Raw genomic sequence first — 23,902 nt, forward strand, 5'->3', positions numbered from 1 at the left:
GTCCCTGATACACCTGACAAGCAGATACAGTTTGGTCTAAACAACCAAGTCCATGAGGAAGCCTTCACACCACTTGAGAACTTAGGTGTCTGTAACACGGGTGTTCAGAGCAGTATGGAAGTACAGAACAACATGGGTACAGACAACAACACACAACAAAAGAAAGAAAGGGTACCAATGGCCAGTCCAAAGGAAAAGTTACCAAAGTTCGACAAGGATGGCACAGCTGACCCGATCTGACACTGCAAAACTTGCGAGATGATTTGGACATCAAATGGAGAAAACGACTAGGACGAATGGGCAAGGCTATTTCTAGCCACCTTACGAGGTGTAGAAATTGATTGGTTTTTTGACACCAATCTAGCAAAGCTAACGACATGGGAAAACATAAAGAAGGAATTTAGTACAGAGTTTCAACTGCTGTGAGACGACAATGAGATAGTAGCAGAAATCTACACCACAAAACAAGGGAAAAATGAAACTATCCGTGTATATGCTAGAAAGTTAAAAGAATTAGTAAATAAGATGGAAAGTAAGCCAACAGACAAGCTGAAAAAGAGATGGTTCATAGAAGGACTACGCCCAGACGTAAAAAGGAAAATGAAGATTGTACCACTATTGTCGTATACTAAAGCATACAATCAAGCGATGGACTTAGAAAGTGAACAAAAAACAAAAAAGAAGAAAAGTAGATCATCTGACTCAGATGAATCCTCTTCTCAAGATAGCAGTGGTGATGAAAAGGGCAGTAAGAAGGTTCAAGCTCTCCAAAAGGATATGATCAAGATGATGAAAGAGTTTAAGAATATACAGAAAGGGAATAGCTAGACCAAAGAAAATGAGCTATGGTGCACAAAATGCAAGACAAAAGGTCACACTAAAAGATCTTATCCAAATAATCAGTTATGTGATATCTGCCAAATCGCTAGACATTTCACAAAAGAATTCCCGTTCAATATGAAAACAAGAGGGCATCAACAAGTGCTCCTGACATAGGAAGCATCCATGTCAGGAGGGAACGAAAATACAAACAATGATGGTGTCACCTCAGGTGGGTACAGAAACAACAGAAGGGGACAAAACAATAACACCAACAACAATAATAACAATAATAATGGGAGTCGTAGTTGGATTTAGTATGATGCGAACGATCGACCGATGGTTCAATGTCGAGGATGCAACTTGTGGGGCCACTTTGCACGAAACCGTACAACAACGAACACACCACAGTTATTATGCAGATGGTGTGGTCCTGGAGACCATGAAGATGCCAAGTACCCGAAATCGAAATCAAGAGTGAATTTGATCAACATCGAATCGAGAACAGACGAAGAGAAAGTCCTGGCAATTGTGTGTAAATAGACATAGCTATATTCAGATCCGACGGAAGAAAAGAAGAGACTGGAAGAAGCCCAAGTGGAAATTGAGAAAGGGATGCAGACGGAGAAATCACAAACAAAGAAGGGTGACACTGCAGGTACCTCAATGAGGAACAAAGTAGAACAGAACATCATAAGGTGGATATTACAAACTAAAGTGCTAGTAAAATTAAATGATCTGGTCCTCACAGTGCCCCAACTACGAACGACACTCACAAACATGGCTTGGGCTGCTAAACTACCAAAAGAACCTAGGAAGGAGAAGGAAAGTGGAACAAGCGCAAAGACTCAATGGGTAAATGTCCTATCAGACACAATTGTGGATGGAGGTTCGAGGGTAAATGTCCTACCAAAAGATACCTGGAAGAAGTTGGGACAGCCGACGTTGTGGCCACCCACGTTCCAATTGCTAACTACAGACCAACATGGCATTAAGCCTCTTGGGATCCTGATGGCACAACCAGTGACTATTGGAACACAACTGTTCCTGCTTAACTTTGTAGCCATACCGCTTAAAAGAAGGGTATATGACGCCATTCTTAGATAAGTATGGCTCATACAAGCAAAGGTTAAGCATGACTAGAAGAAGAATATACTATCAATGGAGAGCAGAGGACGACGATTTATTATTGATTTACACACACAAATGGTGGGAGAAGAAGCCGGATCATCCAATTCAGAAGGAGAGGACGAAGGTAAGAAGCAAATAGAACCGGATGAGGAAGGAGTCCTACAGTTGGAAGGTGGATTGAAGGACGACGATTTAGACTCGGTGAACGACCTATTCCACTGGCAGATGGAGGATTACAAGCTCTTTTCAAGCTGTAATATGTTAAAAGTTGATGAAGGTGAGAAAAAAGAGGAAAATGAATGTCCAAAGGTGAAAGAAGGAAAGGTAGTTACGGCTGAAGTTGAAGGGAAGAACATATCGTACAAACCCAGCAAAAGGAAAGATTCCACCATGCGGTACATGGTGAACAAACCGCGCAGAAAGAAAATGTTACACTACAACACGAATTTAGTAGAAAGGTACTAGTAGTAAGGAAAACACATCGTACAATCTGCACAGGAAACATAGAGGAAGGGCTTGATAAAAACTTCACCAGTACAGAGTGAAGGTTTTGGAATCAAGAATACAGTTATTGACAGTAAGGAGTGGCAGCTGACAGAATTCATGGTATGGGCCACGAAGGTTACACAGAATAGGCAAAAGGCATGGCACAACAAGCACTTGAAGTTGAACAGATTTCAATCGGGACAACTAATGTTGAAGTATAATGAGCGTAATGAGATCAAACCAAGCAGATTTAAAATAAAGTGGGTTAGGCCATATAAAATCCGTGAAGTGGGTGATAACAAAGTAGTAAAATTATGGACGCTCAACGGGAAGTAGCAGCTAATGCAGTAAATGGTTCGAAATTGAAAGTCTACCATGAAAGAAATAATGCACCTTTGTGAACAAACAATTGAGAGACAGTATAAAAGCAGTAAATAATGTATATATGTAAGATAACTAAGTGTAGATAAAATACAAAGTTGAACATGTTTTCTGAGTGTGGGTACAGAAGTAATAAAGAAATAAAAGAGCACGAAAGTAAGAAATGAAGAATGAGATTATTAAATGGAGTAGTCGATTAAGGGACTGTACAATCTAGAAACAGAAGGGAATTAGAACCGTACAGCCACTAGAGGGAGGAATAATCAACTATACGGCTCGGGAGAGAGGAATCAAGCATAAATTCACTACCGTATGGTGAGAAATTATAGACAAAAGATTGTTAAAAATACACTATACGGATTGAGGAAGTGAAATCTAGAATACTGTACGACGTACGAACAATGAGGGGAATTAGCACCACACGATGACTTTGAAGAATGCCATATGGCCCCTTTAGAACACTGTACGGCCCATCAAAGCACTTATAAAAGGTAGGAAGTACGGCATTGGGAAAGCATCAATACCTGTACGGACAGAGAAGAGGCACCATATATAGATGAATACCGTTCGACATTTTGAATGCTAGAGACCGTACGAACAGCAAAGGAGACCATACAAACAGCAAAAACAAGCTTAAACCTTATGGCAAAAGGAAGTGTAGTTGCCAACAGACAGAGCCGATACTGTACGGCCAACACGTACGGCACTGATAATAGGTGAAGTCCATATGGCTAGTGATAACAAGTGAAGTCCATACGACCTTCATAAAGAGGAAATTGGAAACCGTACGACTTCCTAGGCCTGGAGGCATAGAGGTAGCAAGATGTGAAAGGAAAACCATACGGACAAGGAAGTACAGTTGGTGAAAGGACGAACTATATCAACCGGATAGGAGTCGTAGGACCATACTTGATAGGGGAACAGGAGCCGTACAAATGCCAAGGTAGGAGAGGGATTTCAAAACAATATTGTACAAGGTTAAGTGGTGGTATGTTAAAAGGGATCGGAGAAGGACGGAGGTACAGTAATAAAGTTACCCTTCGAAGGCCATACCAGAGCATTCAAGAGGAAAGAGTCATACTCTTTAGGAAGTAGGAGATTCTGAAAAAAAAACAACGACAAATCAAAATAGTTCAGAATGAGTAACATATGATACCGAAGGGAAGGGAAAGACATAAAAAAGTAGTAAAACATAAGCCGTTGGCAAAAAGAGTATCGAATCGGAAGAAAATCACAAAAAAGGTGTGTTCCATGGAGTTTTGTGTGCATTTGAGAGTGAGTGCTAGGACCCCACGTGGCCACTACCTCTCAACCCCATTGGGGGCAATGCCCCCTATACCCCTAGTCAGTTCAGTTATCAGTCATGGGAAGTGTGACCAGTTGATGAGACTTGGAGTTGCTACAGTCGTGGAGTGTTTATATGCCAGAGGTGGAAAGGGCACTAGAGAAGCCTTTCGAGAGGGGTGCTACACTTTGAGGCACTCGAAGTAGGTGTTTGGTGTGAGGCTGTCTTAGTGGATGCATAGAGAGCTCGGGAGGAGCTGATCATCCAGTTGGAGGCAGTAGAGCGACACTTGGCTCAGCGTACCCAGGCGTTGGAAGTGGAGAAGGCAGCATAGGTGGCTATCAAAGTCGGATTGGCTAAGGAGAGTATTGTGTTAGCAGAGGCTAGAGATGCAACATGTTTTGGAGACCAGTTTGGTGCAGGCACAAGAGGAGTGTGAATGTGATGTGATGGGAACAGATCTATCTTGTCATAGTTAGTCAGTTAATGTATTATGTTTTCTTAATTGTCGTCCGGAGAAAACTTTTCTTTTGGGGGGGATGATTTTGTCGATAAAATTTGTATTGTAGCTGACGGGTAGAATAGTATCCGAATGGGCGCACGGCGGTTGAGTCATCCCTCTGGAAAAGTATATGTACACCATCTGGAATGGATTTTGTAATCATCATCATTATAACCAATCATATCGAATATTGTAGTATCTTCTGAATACATGCGAATAATAAAAGGAATACTTCTGTGTTACATGTTCTTGTCTACTGTCTTAATGCATTAATAGACCGTTTACCCTATACGGTAAACAATAGGATATTGGTTTTATTTTTATTTTTATTATATTGAATAAGTAAATATATTATTAATTATATCTTACATATAATCAAATATATGATTACATTTAATGTTTATGCATAGATATAATAAAAATGTATAGTTATTCTCATTATAATTGTTTACCAATTTTTTAGTTTGTTTATTAATTTTTTTATGATATTGTTATTTTTTTTATATCTTATATTTAAATATAGATTATACCATTGTATGTAATATTCCATTTTGATATATTAACATCTAGTTTATATTAGATTTATATTTATATTTATATATTTATTTTGTTATTTTTAAATGATCATTTATCATCAACTTCATGATGGAATGGAGGATATTACAATGAGATCCATGTTTAACTTTGCATATGATCTATAATCTATCATGTAAGGTAGCCTTATATGCTTTTGGTTTCTTGTTTCTTCTCGATTTCATTCTTCATTCCTATTGATTCCTTTGTTTGATCAATCCCACTAGTAGTGTGAATCCATAGATCTTTGTTTCAATCAGTGTATAGCATGTGTAGGATTTACCACTTAGTTTAGCTGCATAACAAAAAAATACTTTTGTTGAGATAAAGTGTTCTCAATATTGTTCTCACATCTCCATGATAAAAAAATAAGGTCTAGAAGTTTTAAGCATTTTGTTTACATATAAACCCAAAAGATAAAATGTATAATGTGCATATGCAGGAGTCTAGTTTATTAATCTTCTTTTTTACAAGTAGGTTATCTCAAGGAGCTTCCGGTGAAAATTCAAAAAGATTATTTCCTCACACACTATTGCGGTTTGAATCATCCTAAAAAGGACAAATAATATTTGTAAAAAACTTTGAATTTTCCATTTTGTACTCTGCAAAAAAGAGAGAAGATATTAATTATCCACATTGCATTCTTAAACTAGCAAATGGAGTTGCAAGCAAAGTTGGTTAACCATGGAGGAAACTCCATAGTTAAGTGCACTCAAGCTGGACTAGTACTAGGATGGGTGAGCCGGAAGTCCTTGTGCTTCATCCTTGTGAGCATCACCTAGACCCAATGAGTGCTAAGTGTTCCATTCATTCTCATGAGAGATGGGTTCATATGAACCACTACTCATGAAGCATGGGTCAATGAGTTTGACTCAAGAATTACACAGCTAAATCCTGCAGGCAATATCAAAGTTTGAGTTGCTATGGAAAATATCTCCTACTTATCAACCAGTTTTTTTTATCCAGGATTTAATCCATCTATAAAGAGAATATTCATGATGAGGTTATCATGTGCCCTTTCTACCTAGCTCGGTGCTAGACTCATGCTCTCTGTATTTTTTGGGTTCCTCCAAAGTCAGTTTCCACCAACTCCACATCCAGATGACCATCAGATCGATAAAGTTGACTAGATCTACTGCCTTCGTGCTTTGGCAGAGGCGAAAACAGACACTTTATTCTCCGTTACCCCATCTGCTACAAGATTAGGGAGAGGTTTTACTGCCTGTACAAATCCCTTTTATCTTTCTTCAAATCCAATGACCAGCAGTGTCATGGACTTTACTTCTAGGAGGTCATGTGATTTTGTGATCATAGTTTGCAGCTTCAGTTCCCTTCAAGTCAGACTTCGTATCAGCTTATCACCTCCTTTTTCTTGCTAACATCTTTGGCCTGGGGCATGAAGCGGCCGCTTGGCCCTCCTATTTCTGGTCACACCAGGTCTGTAAGACCTCGCAAAGTGTACACTCGGCAGTAGCACCTCATCTCCAGTGGTATTCTAAGATGACCCTGGGCTTAGTCTCGCCCTAGACCGTATCCTCCGGTGCTGGACTTCTTCCCAAATAGGAAGGACCTCTAGTCTTTCCCTCTCTGGTCCTTTTGTTTTCTTGCTTTTTCTTTCCTCGGACACCGTTTGATTCTCCAGCTTTTGGTGCTTACCTTGTATGCTTTCAGTCCTTTAGACCCTTTTTGTGGTCCTTTGTTGGGCATTAATCAAGTTATCTTATCTTATCTTTTCAATGAGGTATTTTGACCCATCCGAGATAATAAAGAAAAATGGACTACTTGAATGTTTGAAATTATCAATCATCCAACTTACCCCAAGAAAACCCTTTTTTTAACCATGACAAAAGTGCAATGAAGTTAGTAACTCAAATTAGTTGGAGTTAAGGGAGGATTACAAAAGTACTCTAATATTTTCAGTATCATTCTGCATTAATTTCTCATCAGATCTAGTGCCATAAAGTAACATTATTTTTTTAAATGGCCATAGGATAATCCACATGGAACACCTGGTATAAGAAATTAAGATAAATTCATCTACACCCTTTCATAGAGCTTCCAAAATATAGTGATCAATCATACTTATGAACAATTTGATTCTAACACTGTTTCCCATGGTTTCTGATCTAGTTATACTTTCATTTGTATTATCACTGGAATGTCTCTAAAATTTTATTAGTATTCTTGCAATATAGCTTCTTTCCTTTAATTATGAGCATATGCTAAATAATTTTATTTGTATGTTACCATATTTAAATGGACAATACCATGTCATTATGAAAAGTATAAACATTAGAGATACCGAATGGTCTATAAATTGGCTTTTGAAATAAGTAATTGTAAAATATTTGTAACCAAGTTGTCTTTATGAGGCTGGAGAGCTACAAGAATGTGTGGATCTGAGTGAAGGATATTCACAAGTTGTATGTAGCTGTCCAACTTTGGTTTAGAGAGTTAACTTGTACGTTAGTAGTAATTTGAGAAGTGGAGAGGCATAGGGCATCCTTTTTTTTTATCTGAGATTTCTTTTAATTTCCTGATGGAGCTGTGTTTGTTTCATAAGTCATAATCACAAGCAGTTGGCTTGTTAAGGTAGAGGATGATGTTTCTGTAAATTGTGCTTATCTGTGACAGTTGCAATTGAATTCTAGACTGGCATAATGTATGGGTGTAAAACCAGTTTCATATGTTAGTGATAACATTTTAATTTGTCCTATCTGGTTGATTTGTGATCTCAGGGCCCTGTCATTTCACCTTCCTTAAAAGTTCACATTATTATTTTGTTAGTTGTGGGTCTCTTAAAAGCCTTCTTTTATCAAGCAAAGAACCTAATATAGTAGGTGAATATTGAAACAATCTTAACTCTAATAGGTTATTTAATGTAATTCAGCGAGTTTTTTATCAGTTTCTTTCTTCTAAGTATGCATCTTAGGGTTGAAGTTACCTTCAAACAGAGTTCTTTATAATTTTAATTTTGAAAGTTATTATAGGAATGACATCTCTTGTTGGATCTAGAAATTCGTTACTGGTAAGGAGAATAACAAGAAGGGCACAAAACTCTTTAGCAATCCATTTTGTGGAAGATTTTACTTAGGTTTTGTAGCGAACCCATACAATCCTATTTAATGATTATGAGTTACAAAAGTAGAGATTCTTACAAAATATCCTCAATCTTTATATTGGGAAATATCCAAGGTGCTGTCTTAGATGTTTATTTTTTAGTTTCTTTATGAAAACAAAGTATACAATCTTTACAAAGTAGTACTACTGCACCTGTTCAATGTGTTATAGCAAGCACTTCTATGCCCAATATATTTAGTGAAGTGGCTTTAATTTTTTGTTTGTTTTCTATCTTAAGCAAATGAAAACCACAGACGGAAATTAAAATTTCTGCAGTTCTTTAAAAATATATTTTATCTTGATTTGATAACTTAGGCCTCAACAAAACACCATGCTTTTTTGGCTCACAATATTTTTTTTTGTCTTTCCTGATCAAATCATGTTTATGAACAAGTGTTTTTGTAAATGAAATTGATTTGAATATTAGTATTAGCAAACTAATGCGGAATCTGATAATTTTGAATTTGCACAAGCTAAAAGAACACATTTTCTTTTGACTACAGGTATCTCCACCTCACTTTATTTTTGCGTCAAATGCTGGTATAGCAGCCTACCCTAGCTGGTTATTGACCATTGTAAGTTTTTTTATCTTCTTCACATTGATTTTCCTTCTGAATTTAAACACACAGCAAATTTCTTGAATTCTATGGAGCTTTACCCATTTCTTTCTATTGACCTGCATTCATGCATACAATGCAAGTAAAAAATACACTTCGACTAAAATATTTATTATGCTATAGAAATTGTGAGCACTAACATCGGAGGGGATACCTCACAGTATACTAAGCTTAAATTCATAGACTAAGAGCAATAATGGGAGGATGTGAACTTATATATTGGATCCTTTATAGAATACTACAAACTAAGATGGAATGAAAGAGGTAAAATAATGGGTCAGTTCATCATTGCGACCCTGGAGAGCTAACACTTTTTTTGAGGGTCTCAGTGGAGTGACTTGCTATTTATAGTAAGTAGGATATGTGGAGTTTCTATTCTTAGCGGTACAGTTATGGCGCCCTGAGGTCCTAGATTCATCAGTATTTGATTGATGCTTGTTGATGGATTACATATTGTTAGTTGTTTATTAAGTCTCACTTGAGAAATAACTTGTACATCTTTATTCCAATTTGATGGTGTGGTATTGAAGATTCATTAGTGAAAGGTGTATTGGTGAAGCTTTTGGGCGTTTTGTGTGAGGATTGAGTAACAAACCATTTAATACTATAAAAGGAATTTCTTTTGGCAAATCGACTTATCTCATGACATTTTCTTTTTAATTAAAGCTGCTCTCCAAGGGTTTCAGCATGGGTTTGGTGGAAATCTGGTCTTATTCCGTGAATTTCTTTGCACTTTGAGCTGGTTCTTATGCTAGTGAATGGTGTCATCTGTTGGGCATACCTTCTGCAATTCATCTGAGGAGTTAAGTGGTGCTGCTGTATACTGATTAAACAGTTATCTTTGCTGCAATTTGGGATAGAAGAAGAATCCAGGGTTGGGCTGTAATGTTCCCACCAAGATTTCCTATTCTTGGCATACTTGTAGGCTGGTATGATCAAGTGGGAAGACCTCATAGGCAGGATCTATTGTTGATGATTCTGTATATGGTATGCACGTCAAGATGGAAGAGAAATCAGAGCTGTATGATGGAGTAGACAGACCCGTACAGTGTGATGTCATACGGTAGGCAACACATGGAGTTCATACAGTGTTTCTTTGGGCTACCATATGGTGAGTCTTAGAAGGCAAGGAGTAGGTACAGTGAAGGTAGGTTGTCACACGGTGCAGCAGAAAAACCGTACGATGTAGCAGTTAGGTCGTACAACCAATAAGTATATCATACTATGTATGGTTCAGGAATGGTGGATTGCCGATGGTGAAGAGTATGAGGGTGTTACCGAAATGCCAAGTGAAGTGTATGGAAATGTCAATAAATATATGATAAGTCGAACATGAATTACACACCATTCGCCACTCATTAGATCAATCCTGGATACATGCAACTTATTGCCGAATAGTGATTATATTTGCAAATAAAGATGATGCTCGGATTTGCTAGATCCGAGCAAAGCAATGCAAAGAATGGAATAGAGTGAGGGTTGAAACCCGTAGAAACCGCGAGAGCCAAGTAGGGAAGATCTTATACTTCAGAAATGGCGAGACGAGTTGAACTCCAATGGAATTCGCAATATAAAAAAAATATTCCAAATCACATACCTACAACAACTAACTTGATGGAAATATATACCCCATGAGAGGGAAACTCCCGAAGGAGTAACAATGTGCCAACACATGACACGACAAACACCTACGCCTACGAAAAAATTTGGATGGGTCTAAGATATACATAAATCAATTGGGATCCCAAATAAACTTTTTATTTTAATTTTATTTGATGACGGGGATATTATAGTCCTATCCCAAAATTTGCTTGCCCTCAAGCAATTGTGAATTTGATTATGGGAAACCTCCTATAGTTAGCTTTTTCAATTCAGAATCAAGTACCAAGTAGATCTTATTGTCGTAGTAAATGATATCATCAATCACTTTGTATCTTTCATCCTGTTTATGGCCATCCTTCAATTGACATTCAAAATTGTTCTTGGAGTACTTGACCAATAGATGGGCCCACTAGTCATCCAAGGGATGGAGTAAAGTATTGACTTTCAAGTTTCTACTAGCCACCACAATGTCAAAGTTACATTCTAGAATCATATTTTGTTTTAAAGTGGCCTCCATCTTCTTGATTGTGAGTTCCCCCGGCCCTTTATTTGACATTCCTCTTAGCAACACCTTCTTGCCATTAAAGTCCATCCTCTTGAAGCTTTGGGTATACTAGTCAAGGGTCTCCATCCACAGGATACCCAATATGATATCAATGTTAACCAGATCTATAACAAAGAAATCATCTGTCAGAGTATAGTTTCCATGGCAATGAGTTGTGGAATCACGTGAGTGTAGGGTAACAAGGTCCCTCCAGCAACCTTAACCTAAAATCCTCCATTCTCTACTGCATGCAAGGCCTTACCAGTGACCAATGATGAATTGATGAAGTTGAGTGCACCACCACTACCAATCATAAATGTGACTCATTTTTCATAAAGTGTCTCATGGACCTTGAAGATACTACTTCCAACCATTGTAGTGAGGGTACCAATGGAACCCCCCTTTTGTATGAGTGCTTTTATTCTCTCCACGTGGTTAGTTTCTTCACCAATGATTCTAGATACTTGACCTTCCTCATCATTGGGAAACATCTCAATGTAATGAATCTTCTCCTTTCCAAGACAATGGTGATCTGGTTCCCATAGCTCCTTGCAAGTAAAACAAAGCTTTCTCCATCGGAGCTCTTGCCAAGAGTCTTCATCCAATGGAGGCCTTTTCTAAATCAAGTCTTTGTCTTCATGTGGGGGGGGGGGGGGGGGGTTTCTTGGAGTATCTATGTGGGTTTTGGGAGGAAGATGCAGCCATGTCATGCACCTTCTTAATAGCTTTGTTGAGTGTGCACCGGCTGAACCCTTTGTCCCAACTGCTTAATGGTTCCCTAATCCCATTGATGGCTAACACAATCCGACGTCTCTCAGAGATGTTTGTGACCAATACTAATAGACTTTAGAACTCTAATGTAATTGTCTACCATACTTGTTCTAGATCTTTGAAGTTAGTTCAGGATCCTTCCCATCGAAACGGTCGATGAGTCTCTCAATGAACTTTGCATAAGAGGTCACTTGGTCATGGTTGAGAGACCAATCCGTGGTGCCACTCCTTCTAGATGGAGTGCTGCAAACTTGATTGCTTCCACTCCGAGCATTAGGTTGAGCTGAAAATAGGTGTATGCCTTCATAATCCATGCTTGTGCGATGATGGCTCCAAATCCATCAAGTGATGATAAGTTTACTTTTCAATCTTTGTCCTAAGATCATCATTAAAATAACCACGATTTCCCCCATCTGAATATCTCATTCTTAGATCAACGTAGTCTTTGTAAGATATATCACCTTACACATCCATGTTGCTCCAATCTTCTCAAAGTTGTTCTTGCATTTCCTGGAAAGTGAACTCTCTTTCTTTGCGTGGTGCTACTGTCCTTGGAAGGAAGATTGGCATCAAAGGTCGAGAGATAGAGGGTTGAGGGTTTGTCCTTCCTGTAACAAAGTTGTCACTATGCCTATTTTTTTCTCATGTTGTCCTTCCCTCAACCAATTTTTGTAATGTTTCCTGCAAAAGCCTTTGGTTTTGTTGATCTGTATTTGGTTTCTACTAAGCATTCTTAAAAGATTAATGAGTTCTGGCATAGGATCTTGTGGATCCCCTATTCTATTGATAAAGTGATCTCACCTTCTCCTAATATAAACATGCATTCACTTTTACAGACGAGTAGAATCATTGGCTCTGATACCACTGTAACGTTACCACTGAGATTTCCTATTCCTGGTGTACTTGCAGGCCGGTATGATCAATTGGAAAGACCCTGTGGGTAGGATCTATTGTCAATGATTCTTTATATGGTATGCATGTCAAGTTGGAAGAGAAATCAAAGTCGTACGGTGGAGTAGACTGGGTTGTACGGCAGGCAACACATGGAGTTCATACAGTGTTCTTTTGGGCTACTCTACGGTGAGTCTTAGAAGGCAAGGATTAGGTATGGTGAAGGTAGGTTGTCGTACACTATAGCAGTTAGGTTGTACGACTAGTATGTTGTATTATGTATGGTTCAGGAATGATGGATTGCCAATGGGGAAGAGTATGAGGGTGTTTCGGAAATGCCAAGCGAAGAGTATAGAAATATCAATTGGTATATGATAAATCGAACATGAATTACACACACCATTCACCACTCATGAGAGACCAATCCTTGACACATGCAAGTTATTGCCGAATAGTAATTATATTTGGAAATAAAGGTGGTGCTTCAATTTGCTAGATCCGAGCAAAGTAATACAAAGAACGGAATAGGGTGAGGGTTGAAAACCACCAAAATTGTGAGAGCCAAGTAGGGAAATCTCGCACTTCCGAAACGGCGAGACGGGTCAAACTCCAATGGAATTCACAATACAAAGGAAATAATCCAAATCACATACCTACAACAACTAACCCGACGAACATATGCCTTGTTAGAGGGAAACTCCTAAAGGAGAAATGTGCCAACACATGCCACAACAAACACCTACGCTTACGGAAAATTAAACATGCGCTCGAGATATACATAAATCAGTTGTTGCCCCAATTAAAGTTATTATTTTATTTTATTTAATGATAGGGATATGACATGGGCTTACATAATTTTGCCTTTACTTTTGATATTGCCGCCATTGTTGGGCATGTGTATGAACTGCAATTACTAGATAGTAAGTAGTGTGGGAATTACATGATCTATGTTCACACTTATAGGGTTGTGGTTACCAGTTTAGAGTAGCACTTGGGCTTCAAATTCATGTGCGATCCTTGCACATTGGGCAGCATGGGAATCTATACTATTTGTGTTCCACAATAAGGTTGTAAACTACTGAGATTGGTGTGAAGTCTACAATTATTTTTGCGTACAAACTACCCAACCCCAAATTGCATATAGGTTTTTTGTTAATTTGTCTTTGCCTATGTGTCTATGCTTTGTAATTATTGCAAACTAGATAATTGCTATTGAGATTTGTGTTGACAATTCATAGTAGCTTCAATTTATGTTATTTTTATGAACATGTAGAGTGGTAATTTCACTCAAGTTCATAGATACAAAATAACACAATTGATATACACATGCATAAAACATAGCATGTACCAGTAATACCACAACCCAGTAGGCAAGGAAATGATTTCTTTATTAATACCAGAAAACCCACACCCCTACATTGACAATCATCCAAGTACTTATAGAATGGTCCATTGGTTGGAAACCAACCAACGCATTCCCTCACCTCCTAACTACCCAACCCAACTAGCTTAACAAGTGCTAAACACAATAGTTACTTTATTCCGACTACATTTATCCAACCCAAAAAATAAGTCGTCTTCCAGACGACTGCTGAACATGAAAACAACAACAAAAAAGAGTTTGATTGCAAGAAGACGGATGGGAGGACATCCCTGTGCGCGGATTTTCTTTGTCTATCTTCTAGGCTTCCTCCATGGCCACTTTTTCTACTTCCCATTGATGAGAGGTGGCAGCCACAACCTGCCAATGCTTTTGCTACCCTTTGCCGTCTCACCCCTGCCCATTGCCATCTCCCTTATTGCTTCTTCTTTAACTGCCTGTATGTGCCACTTGTACCAACCGTTCCTATGATGTGACTACTTGCAACTAACTTCCACGTGTTCTACTAGGAATGCCTAGTTTTGTCGTACCTTTGTTCGCTTTACTCCTGCAGACTACTTTCATACCTCTATCTGTCGTACTCTTGTAGACTGCTGTCGTACGACTACCTCTACATGTCATATGGAAGTACTCCTTATGACCCCTCGCCGTACGGAATTAGTCCTTGTCTCCTTGTCGTACGTGTGCCTGTACAGATGAAAATTGTTTCCTTTGCTTCCGTACGGGTACGGAATGACGCTGAAATTGGTGCCACCGTACGGGATGATGATGCCGTACAGACTGTTGCCTTGCAAAATGTGGCCATACAGGGTGTTGTAGAATGCGCCTAATGATTCGTACACAAGGTTGCATGTTCTCATTGTTGTTTTCGGTCTTACAAGTTCTCCTTCTGTCCTTCCTAATGTCCGTACGTCTACTGTTATGATCCTTCCTTTCAGTGGTATGGTTGTCTGTACAAGTTCTTCTCTCGTCTCTAAGGTCCGTATGGCTGCTACTCCCCTTCCCTCCTGCTGTACGGTAGTCTGTACGACCACCTTAGCTGCCTCTACCTATCTTCCTCTGGTACTTCCATCTCCCTCTCTAGCAATTATAGGGATGTGTTTTAACTCTAGCTCTTTATAAAGACTTAGTGTATTTTTTTCTTTTTGGTCACTTTCACTTTTTGTTTTTTATTTTTTTTCCTCTTCTGTATCTATAAAATAGCTACTTGCCAATTTATTCCATCTCTCATACGCTTTTAACTTAGACCCATTTACGAGGTCTTTGATAGGTTTGTTATCCCAAGTAGATGCCCCATTCTCTTTATGCTTCGTGTACTCCTTTGGGTACCGTCCTTCTAACTGAGTCTTGTACTTGTAACATATTACATTCTGCATGAAAAACTTCATAGTCTCCCATTTGCCAGTGGAATAATCCATTAAGGGAATTTGTGTCGTCGTCCGAGCATTCCCCTAGTCTGAGCACCCCTTCCTAATCTAGTTCCATCCCACCATAGTTTTCTTCTTCAGAATTTGATGCCAAGTCCTGACTTACGGATTGGTTCTTGAGATCTATAGTGTACTTCCTTTCGATTCAATAGAGAGGGTGTTTCGTTTCCAGTTGTGATTGGCCTTTGCTACTACTAGCCATTCTCTCCCTAATAAAGCATCATATCCTTTCTTCTCTAAGGTAATAACCACAAAGTCTAAAACAAATTGTTGGGTTCCTATTATTACCTTTTTCCCTATCAAGGTGCCAATCGGTTTGATGCCATGTCGATCTACTCCTATGAGCTGGAATTTGGGCAGCCACAAGGTAGGTTTCCCGATCGCCTTCCAAGTATCTTTTGATAGTACATTCACCCCAAAGCCCCCATCAATTATCGTGTTTGAGAGTTTGTACCCTATGATCTCCATCTCTACCACTACTGACACTTTCCCTAGACCTATTGTAAATAAGGTGTTTTCTTCTGTTTCCATTGAAGTTTCTTCTTTTTCCACCCGCTCTACTGCTTCTGGTTCCACTTGTTTTACTGTTTCTAGTTCCCCTTGTCGTCGATAGAAGTTCTGCTATTTGTTGTTCAGTGTTCGTATCGGTTTTCAGTGTGCGTTGCTTAATTAATCCATACGGTAAACACCCCTTGGGGATCCTATTGAGTTGGCCGCGTTCCTTGTGTCAATGCCACTTGTAACTGTGGTAGTGTATCCAGTAATTCCCCGATGGAGACCGGAATGGTAGTTTCTAATACTTTCCTTATGATGTTAGGTACGCCCTTGCCCCTAGAAGTCTTGGCTGGCCTAGCTGTTGTTTCCCCTCTCAACTCATTTTGGATGTTCTACTTTGCCTCCTCAATTCTTGCTTTTTCCACAGTCACCTCCGAGTACATGGCTTTCTTGGCTTGCATCCTTGTTATTGTAAGTACCTCACTTTCTGATCCTGCAATATCCAGCATGTTCACACGTTTTTGCCTTGGGCAATTCGCATCCTCATGGTTGCTAGGCCCACACCATTTGCAGAGCATTCCTCCATTCTCTCCCCCTCCATTTTGACATTCTCGAGCAAAATGGCCCCATTCGTTACATCTTCGGCATTGGATCATGGACCATGCTTGAGAATATTATTGGATTGCCCATCGGGGTGTGTTCGTGTTGCTATTGTTATTACTACTATTGGCACTGCCTCTTCGGTTATTCATGTACACCCCCTGGTGAAGCTTTTGTATTATTGTTCTTTGGGGGAGTTGTTGGTGGTGTAGACTGTTCTCCAGTAAACAGTATCTGGGCATTCCTTGTTTTCAAGTTATAAGGGCAGTCCTTGATTGCATGACCCCCTATCTGGCAAATCTTGCAAAACATTTTTCTCAGGCATGCTCCTTTGGTATGACCCTCTTTTTCGTAGTCTGTGCACCATAGGTCTTTACCTTCCTTCTTCTCATCCTTAGTTCTGGCTACTTCATTAGCCCATCCTGTCTGATAAAATACCTCCAGATCCGAACTTAGGCAACGACGCAAAAAATGTAGAGCGGTAATATCACTCAAGTTCACAGATACAAAATAACACAATTGATATACACATGCATAAAACATAGCATGTACTAGTAATACCACAACCCAGTAGGCAAGGAAATGATTTTTTTATTAATACCAGAAAACCCACACCCCTACATTGACAATCATCCAAGTACTTATAGAGGGGTCCGTTGGTTGGAAACCAATCGACGCATTCCCTCACCTCCTAACTACCTAACCCGACTAGCTTAACAAGTGCTAAACATGATAGTTACTTTATTCCGACTACAGAACATTTCTATGTATTCAAAAAACAAAAAAACAAATATTGCATAAAAAATCAAAAACATTGCAAAAACTCCAAAAGCAAAAAAACAATTCTACAACATATTTTGAAGAGAGCCAATAGGGTTTCTTACAATGGTATTAGAGCGATTTCTTGTGAGTCTACAAGGAATTGGGTTCATTATGGCCCAACGTTTTATACATGGCATGCATTACACCTACAAGGGAAGGACTTCACCATCGAGCGAGGGAGAACAAGAGATACAATTTGGCACCCTAGGCGATGGAGTGTTGGTGGTTCTGGTTGTTCTAGTGGTATAGGTAATTACAGGGATGTTGCTAGAGGTTCTGACATTGATAGAGAGGCTAGGAAGACATTGAGATATCTTGCACATGGCCAACACCATGTTGCTGATGTTCAACAACACTTATCTGAGACTTTTTAGCACATTTCTCTCCTTAGTGGACATAGCAGTGATAGAGGCACCAAGAGTGTTCTAGTTAACTCTCACAGGTCTAGAGATAAGGACATGATTGAGCATACAAGTACATATGGCAGGCCATAACAACCTACCTTTCTGAGACCTGAGTTTGATGTGGCGAGTACTGAGACTGAGGCCAAACCATTTGCTGATAATGGGTGGCCCATTATGCTGAGTGTGATGCTCTATCACAGGCTATTAAGGAAAATCTAAATTTTGATAGATTCTTGACACAAGAGCAGGAGCACACTAGAGGCAAACATAGAGGCCTAGACAAAGTGATGTGAAGCAGGCAACCGGCAAGGTAACCTTGACTCATTTTGATGGCAGTGGGAAGGTTACAGTGAGAGCTTGGGTATATAAGCTCGACACTTATCTCTCTTTGTGTCCCATTAGACTGCTATTCGCTTTGTTGTGTTGCACCTGGACAAGATAGCCCAAACTGGTGGTACCATGGGCTAGTTTTGCTACACCATGATCAAATAGTATCCTACGAGGAGTTTGTTGATAGACTGGTAGAGAGATTTGATAGAAAGGACCCCGAGACTTGTCTTGGAGAGCTGATACAGTTGAGATAGACAGCGGGTCTTGAGACATTCATCAATGAGTTCCAACACCTATCTGTGATGGTGTACGACATTTCAAAGAGGAGACGAGTTATGCTATTTGTTGAGGGACTAGTTGAGCCTCTCAGAGGGTGGTTAAGTCCTTGGATCCACCTACCTTGTAGGAAGCTATGAAAAAAGCAAGGAACCTTGAGATGTCTACTCCACAAAGCAAGTTTGTTTCCAAACCTTCTACTTCATCATATAATAATAAGGCAGCCCCTAAGAAAGATGAAAGATTTGATTCTAAGAGACCTCTGACAACCCCTTTAGATCAGGAGACTCTTAATGATCTAAGGAGGAGACTTTGTTTTTACTGTAAGGGTCCCTATGATGATAAACATGAATGCCCTTTAAAACCTAAGGGTAAAAATAGGATGATGGAGTGGTTTTATGATTAGGAAGAGAGTTCTAATTTTTCAGAATAGACAACTAATAATGAGGAAGAGACACACAAGGGAGCATGAAATGCTGATGAAGTGATTGATGATTCTAATCTTAAGGTGGCATACCTTTCTAGTATGAGAAAGGAAGGAGCATTTAGGATGCATGTTCTCTTGGTAGGGCAATGTCTTATTGCTCTTCTTGATACAGGTGCTACTCATAATTTTATTGATTCACGATTGGTCTCCAAGAGGGGGATTAAAGGAGAGGAGTTTGAGGGCCTTAGAGTGCAAGTGGTTAATGGTTACACTCTTTAGTGTAACAAGATGATTTCTGAGTTTCCTATGAACCTCCATAATTATTCGTTTAATTGAGATTTTTATGTTGTAGACATTTGGAGTACGAATGTGGTTCTTGGTATGATCTGTTTACACACCATAGAGGACATTTATCTCAACACCAAGAAGATGAAGATGAGGTTCATCAAGGATGGTAGAACTCACATCCTTAAGGCTACTAGGAACAATCTAAAGTTGATTTCATTTAGACGTGTGCAACATTTTGTTGAGCATGAAGCAATTGATTAGGCAGCAGAGTGTAGGATGTTGCCTACATTTGATGGGACAAAAAAACCAACCTAACATCTTGATGTACAATAGCTTAGAACTAAACACTCTAAAGTGCTTAGTGACTTATCACATGGCAGGCCACCTAATAGAGGCATAGAGCACATTATTGAGCTAAAGGAAGGTACTAAGCCTATAATGATCACTCCTTACCAGCACCCTAAGCGGCTGAAAGATGAGATAGAGAAGTTAGAAGACTATTCAAGAGCTGCTCGCTATGGGACACATTAGGCTGAATAAGTCCCCTTTTGCTTCATCAATTATTTTGGTGAAGAAAAATGATGGTATGCTTAGAATGTGCATAGATTACCAAATGTTGAACATAAAAAGTATTAAGAACTGGTTTCCCATTCCATGCATTGATGAGCTTATAAATGAGCTACATGGGGCATGTTACTTCTCCAAGATTTTTGAAATCCAAGTATCATCAGATCAGAGTCAGAGACCAAGATGTGGAAAAGAAAACATTTAGGTGTCATTGTGGTCACTTGGAGTTCTTAGCATGCCATTTGACTTGATTAATGCCCCAACTACATTTCAATCTACTGTGAACAGTCTTCCATAGTCAACTGAGGAGATTTCTAGTTTTGTTTGATGATATACTTGTATATAGTAAGACATGGGATGATCATGTGGTACACTTGGATATAGTGTTGGATATTCTTGATAGGGCTTCCTTGTATGCCAAGGAGCTCAAATGTGCATTGGGTATGACAGAGTTAATCTATCTTGGGCATATTATTAGTGTAGAGGGAGTTCGCATGGATCCTGACAGGGTTCGTGCTATACTAGATTGGCCTACCCTAGAGAATCTAACAAAACTTAGAGGCTTGATTGGGTTGTGTGCATTCTACCACAAATTTCTGACAGGTTTCTCTCATTATGCATGTCCCCTTATTGATCTAACCCGCAAGGGTTCTTTTCAGTGGACTGCTAAGGTACAGGAGTGCTTTAAGAAGTTCAAATAGATTATGATATCATGCCCAGTGTTAGAATTGCCAGATTTTTCGAGGCCATTTGAGTTGAATTGCAATGCCTTAGGTGAGAGCATTTGTGTCATTCTTTCCCAAGATCGTCATCCCATTGCATTTGAGAGCAAGAAGCTCAGGGGTCTTGAGAGATCAATCATTCAATGTGTATGATACGGAGATGTTGGTCATTATGCATGCCTTGGCCAAATTCAGGCAATACGTGATTGGTATAAGTTTTGCATCAAAACCAACCATAATAGATTGAAGCATTTCCTTGGACAACAAGATCTTAGTGAGAGGTAGTAGAAGTGGGTCAGCAAACTTTAGTCCTATGACTTAGATATTTTCTATATTAAGGGTACATAGACTGTAGTTGCTAACACACTCTCATGGAAGACCCCACTTGTGTGTTATTATAGAAATATATGAGGATTGGAGACACTTGGTCATTGCTAAGTATGCTAGTGATCAGTGGGCAGCTGTTATTGTTGATGACAATATTCAAGACATATATACCCTTGCAAATGAGTTAATCATTTACAAGGGGAGGATTTTATTGGTCCCAGGATTAGGTGTTAGGCAGATTGTATCATGAGGCTATCATGATTCTCCATTGGCTGGACATCTCAATTTCTTTAGGACCTATAGACAGATTCAAAAGAGCTTCACCTGGAAGGGCCTAAAGTCAAATGTGCAGCAGTATGTCAAAGAGTGCTCTGGTTGTCTACAGAACAAACAACAACATACCTATCCATTCGGGTTGTTGTAGCCACTTCTCATTCTTGAGAGGAAGTGGGAATGTTTATCTAAGGATTTTATTGTGGGTTTGCCTAAAGCCCAAGGTTGAGACTGTATCTATGTAGAGATGGATCGCCTCACCAAATATGCATTTTTTTTCCCATTACCACTATGGTTTCAACAACATACATACCTGAGTCATTCTTCTAGGAGGTTTTCAAGTTACATGGTTTACCGTGGAGCATTGTGAGTGACCATGTTAGCTAGTTTATGAGTTACTTTTGGCAGGAATTGTTTAGATTGTGTCGTACTAAGTTGACTCCGAGTACTAGTTACCACCCTTAGACTGATGGTCAAACTGAGATTGTTAATAAATGGGTGGAGGGCTATCTGCGGAACTGTGTCTGCACAACATTGAGCTTGGGTGAAGTAGATATACTTATGCGAGTATTGTTCTATTTACACTCATCACATGTGTATTCAGATTTTCCCTTTTAGACTTAGTTGCCGATTCGTGAAATGAATCCGATTTGGGCACGTGAATCGGATCTGTGAATTCGGGAATTTTTTTTCCCAATAATGATTCATGGAGGATTGTGCATATGTGTGTGTGTGTGTGTGTGTGTGTGTGTGTGTAGATATGCATTATTAATACTAAAAAATAAGAGAAATATACATAATTCTAAAATTAAATCATTTCGTAGTATGAATCTATGATTGTAGTAAGCATCTATGAATCTAGTATAATTGATAAGTGATCTATTTCACGATTATAAAGAAAATCAACACATTCACATTGAATTATTGAAAGTGAAAGTTTGTAACATTCAAAATATAGATCATTAACCTTAAAGTTTATAATATGATTTACTCATAAAAGAGTCAAGAGTCAAGACTAAAGTCTTCGATTTAATCATCAAATGGATTTTCAAGAAAATCCACATCAGAGGGGTATTGATGAGTTGCAAGTGCTATATCTATATGACCAAAGGAACCCAAACCAGCTCCACTAGTAGTAGAAGGGATTGTGAACTCATAATCCTCCTTGTCATCCACATCAAGCAAAGTGGATCTAGCAAGATCCCGTATGGTCATATCTAAATTAGGAGTCTCAGGTGCTACATCCCAAAGCTTTTTTGGCCCCTTCTTGTACTTAGGATCCTTCTATGACAAGTGCAAATTGTTGTGAATGAACACAAGGTCTTCTGCTTTTTTTGCAACCAACTTGTTGTGTTTGACTAAGTGGATAAAAGAGTAAGTACTCCAATTCTACTCAGCTATAGAAGCGCTGGCAACCTAAAGAGAGATTAAAAAATATCAATAGAACAATCAAGATAAATTTAAGGAATTGAGAGTGTTAACTTTAAGCTTAAGAAATCAACTTTAGGTGCTAAATTTTACAAACCTACTTGGGATAGGATCTTTATGGCAAGAGGTTGGAGGTACGTGAAGTCTTGCCCATGAAGGTACCACCATTTAATGGCATCCAGCCCGCTTTGGTCTGTTGTAGCAATAGGGTGGAAATTATCACCTGAGATGAAGGCAGCAAATTCATTCCTCACAATTGCCCCAATTTCTAGATCTTGGAATATTTTAGCTAGTGTCCTCTAATACCCATTTGCAACATCTGCATCTCTAAATGGTGGCACTCTACATGGAAGGCGAAGTATATCTGCACTATAGTACCTGGGCATAACGTACTACAATTGAAAATTATCAAATATCAATAGCACAAACATCGTATAACATAAGCACAAGCATTTGATAAGCACTATAGTACCTCGAGGATAGAGCATATGCAAGGAGGTGCAAAGGTGTGGTCATCTTGTTCCATCGATGATGAACAATTGCTTACACCTTGTTGTAAAAGGTGGTGAGGATCATTCTCCCTCTTCTGTATGATCTAGGATATGAGATATGAATAATAATTATAATTAGTGATTATGTCAATTTAAACTTTTGAATCTAGATATCTCTTAAATATATAATTGTTGTAAAAGAACGTAGAACTTATCATTTTAATCTTTTCCAACATAATGTCCATGGAATCATAAATAACCACAAGGCATGGCTCATTATTGTCTGCAAAGCAAAGCATTGCCATTATTGGACGGTGACTTCCAACACATAAGTCACAAAACCCCGCCAATCCTCATCTAGTAGCATTCTTATCACATTTAAGGCCCTTTCTGTATTGGAATTCTTCCAAATGCCCCATTGGGGGCTAATGACCATCTGTTTCAATGCTTCCATTACCTTCTTGTGTGAGAGGCAAAGCAGGTTTCAGCAACCTCAGAACATGTTAAACTCAAGTTTGTAATAAATTTAAAAATTAAAACATGTTAATCTAATCAACAAAAAAAATATTATGGAATCCAATAATATATAATTGAATATTAAATTTAAATATTTACCTTCAATAATTCCAAGTCCGAGAAACTCCTAAAAATTGCTTGTGACATGTGGTGATTTGTCACAAACATTTGAATCTCTTCAGCTTTCTCATATATCTTTTTCACCCAATATATTTCGGTGCCAATTGATTTCATCACCAAAATTGAGAGAGTGAATGGTGCATGGTGTCCAAAAGATATGATCATATCTAAACTATACAATTATCCCTGCAGCCCTACAAACTTTTGCATTGTCTATGACCACTTGGACAACATTATTAGGACCCACTGATTCTATGGCATCAATGGGAATGCGTGAAATAAATTA

The 23,902-nt window shown here is 38.8% G+C and overlaps 1 protein-coding gene across 2 annotated transcripts in view; it reads left to right on the forward strand.

Moving 5' to 3' along the window:
* LOC149551985 (zinc ion binding protein) overlaps nucleotides 1-23,902 on the forward strand; it is a 254,443-nt gene that overhangs the window by 197,878 nt on the left and 32,663 nt on the right. For both annotated transcript variants that reach the window (XM_089787477.1, XM_089787478.1), the window contains exon 9: nucleotides 8,801-8,872. In XM_089787477.1, the coding sequence (XP_089643603.1) occupies nucleotides 8,801-8,872 (72 nt within the window). The remainder of the gene's footprint in view (nucleotides 1-8,800; nucleotides 8,873-23,902) is intronic.

The sequence above is a fragment of the Cupressus sempervirens genome, chromosome 6 (genome assembly GCF_028749045.1).
Source record: "Cupressus sempervirens isolate cs-2001-9-10 chromosome 6, ASM2874904v1, whole genome shotgun sequence".
Taxonomy (NCBI): Eukaryota; Viridiplantae; Streptophyta; class Pinopsida; order Cupressales; family Cupressaceae; genus Cupressus; species Cupressus sempervirens.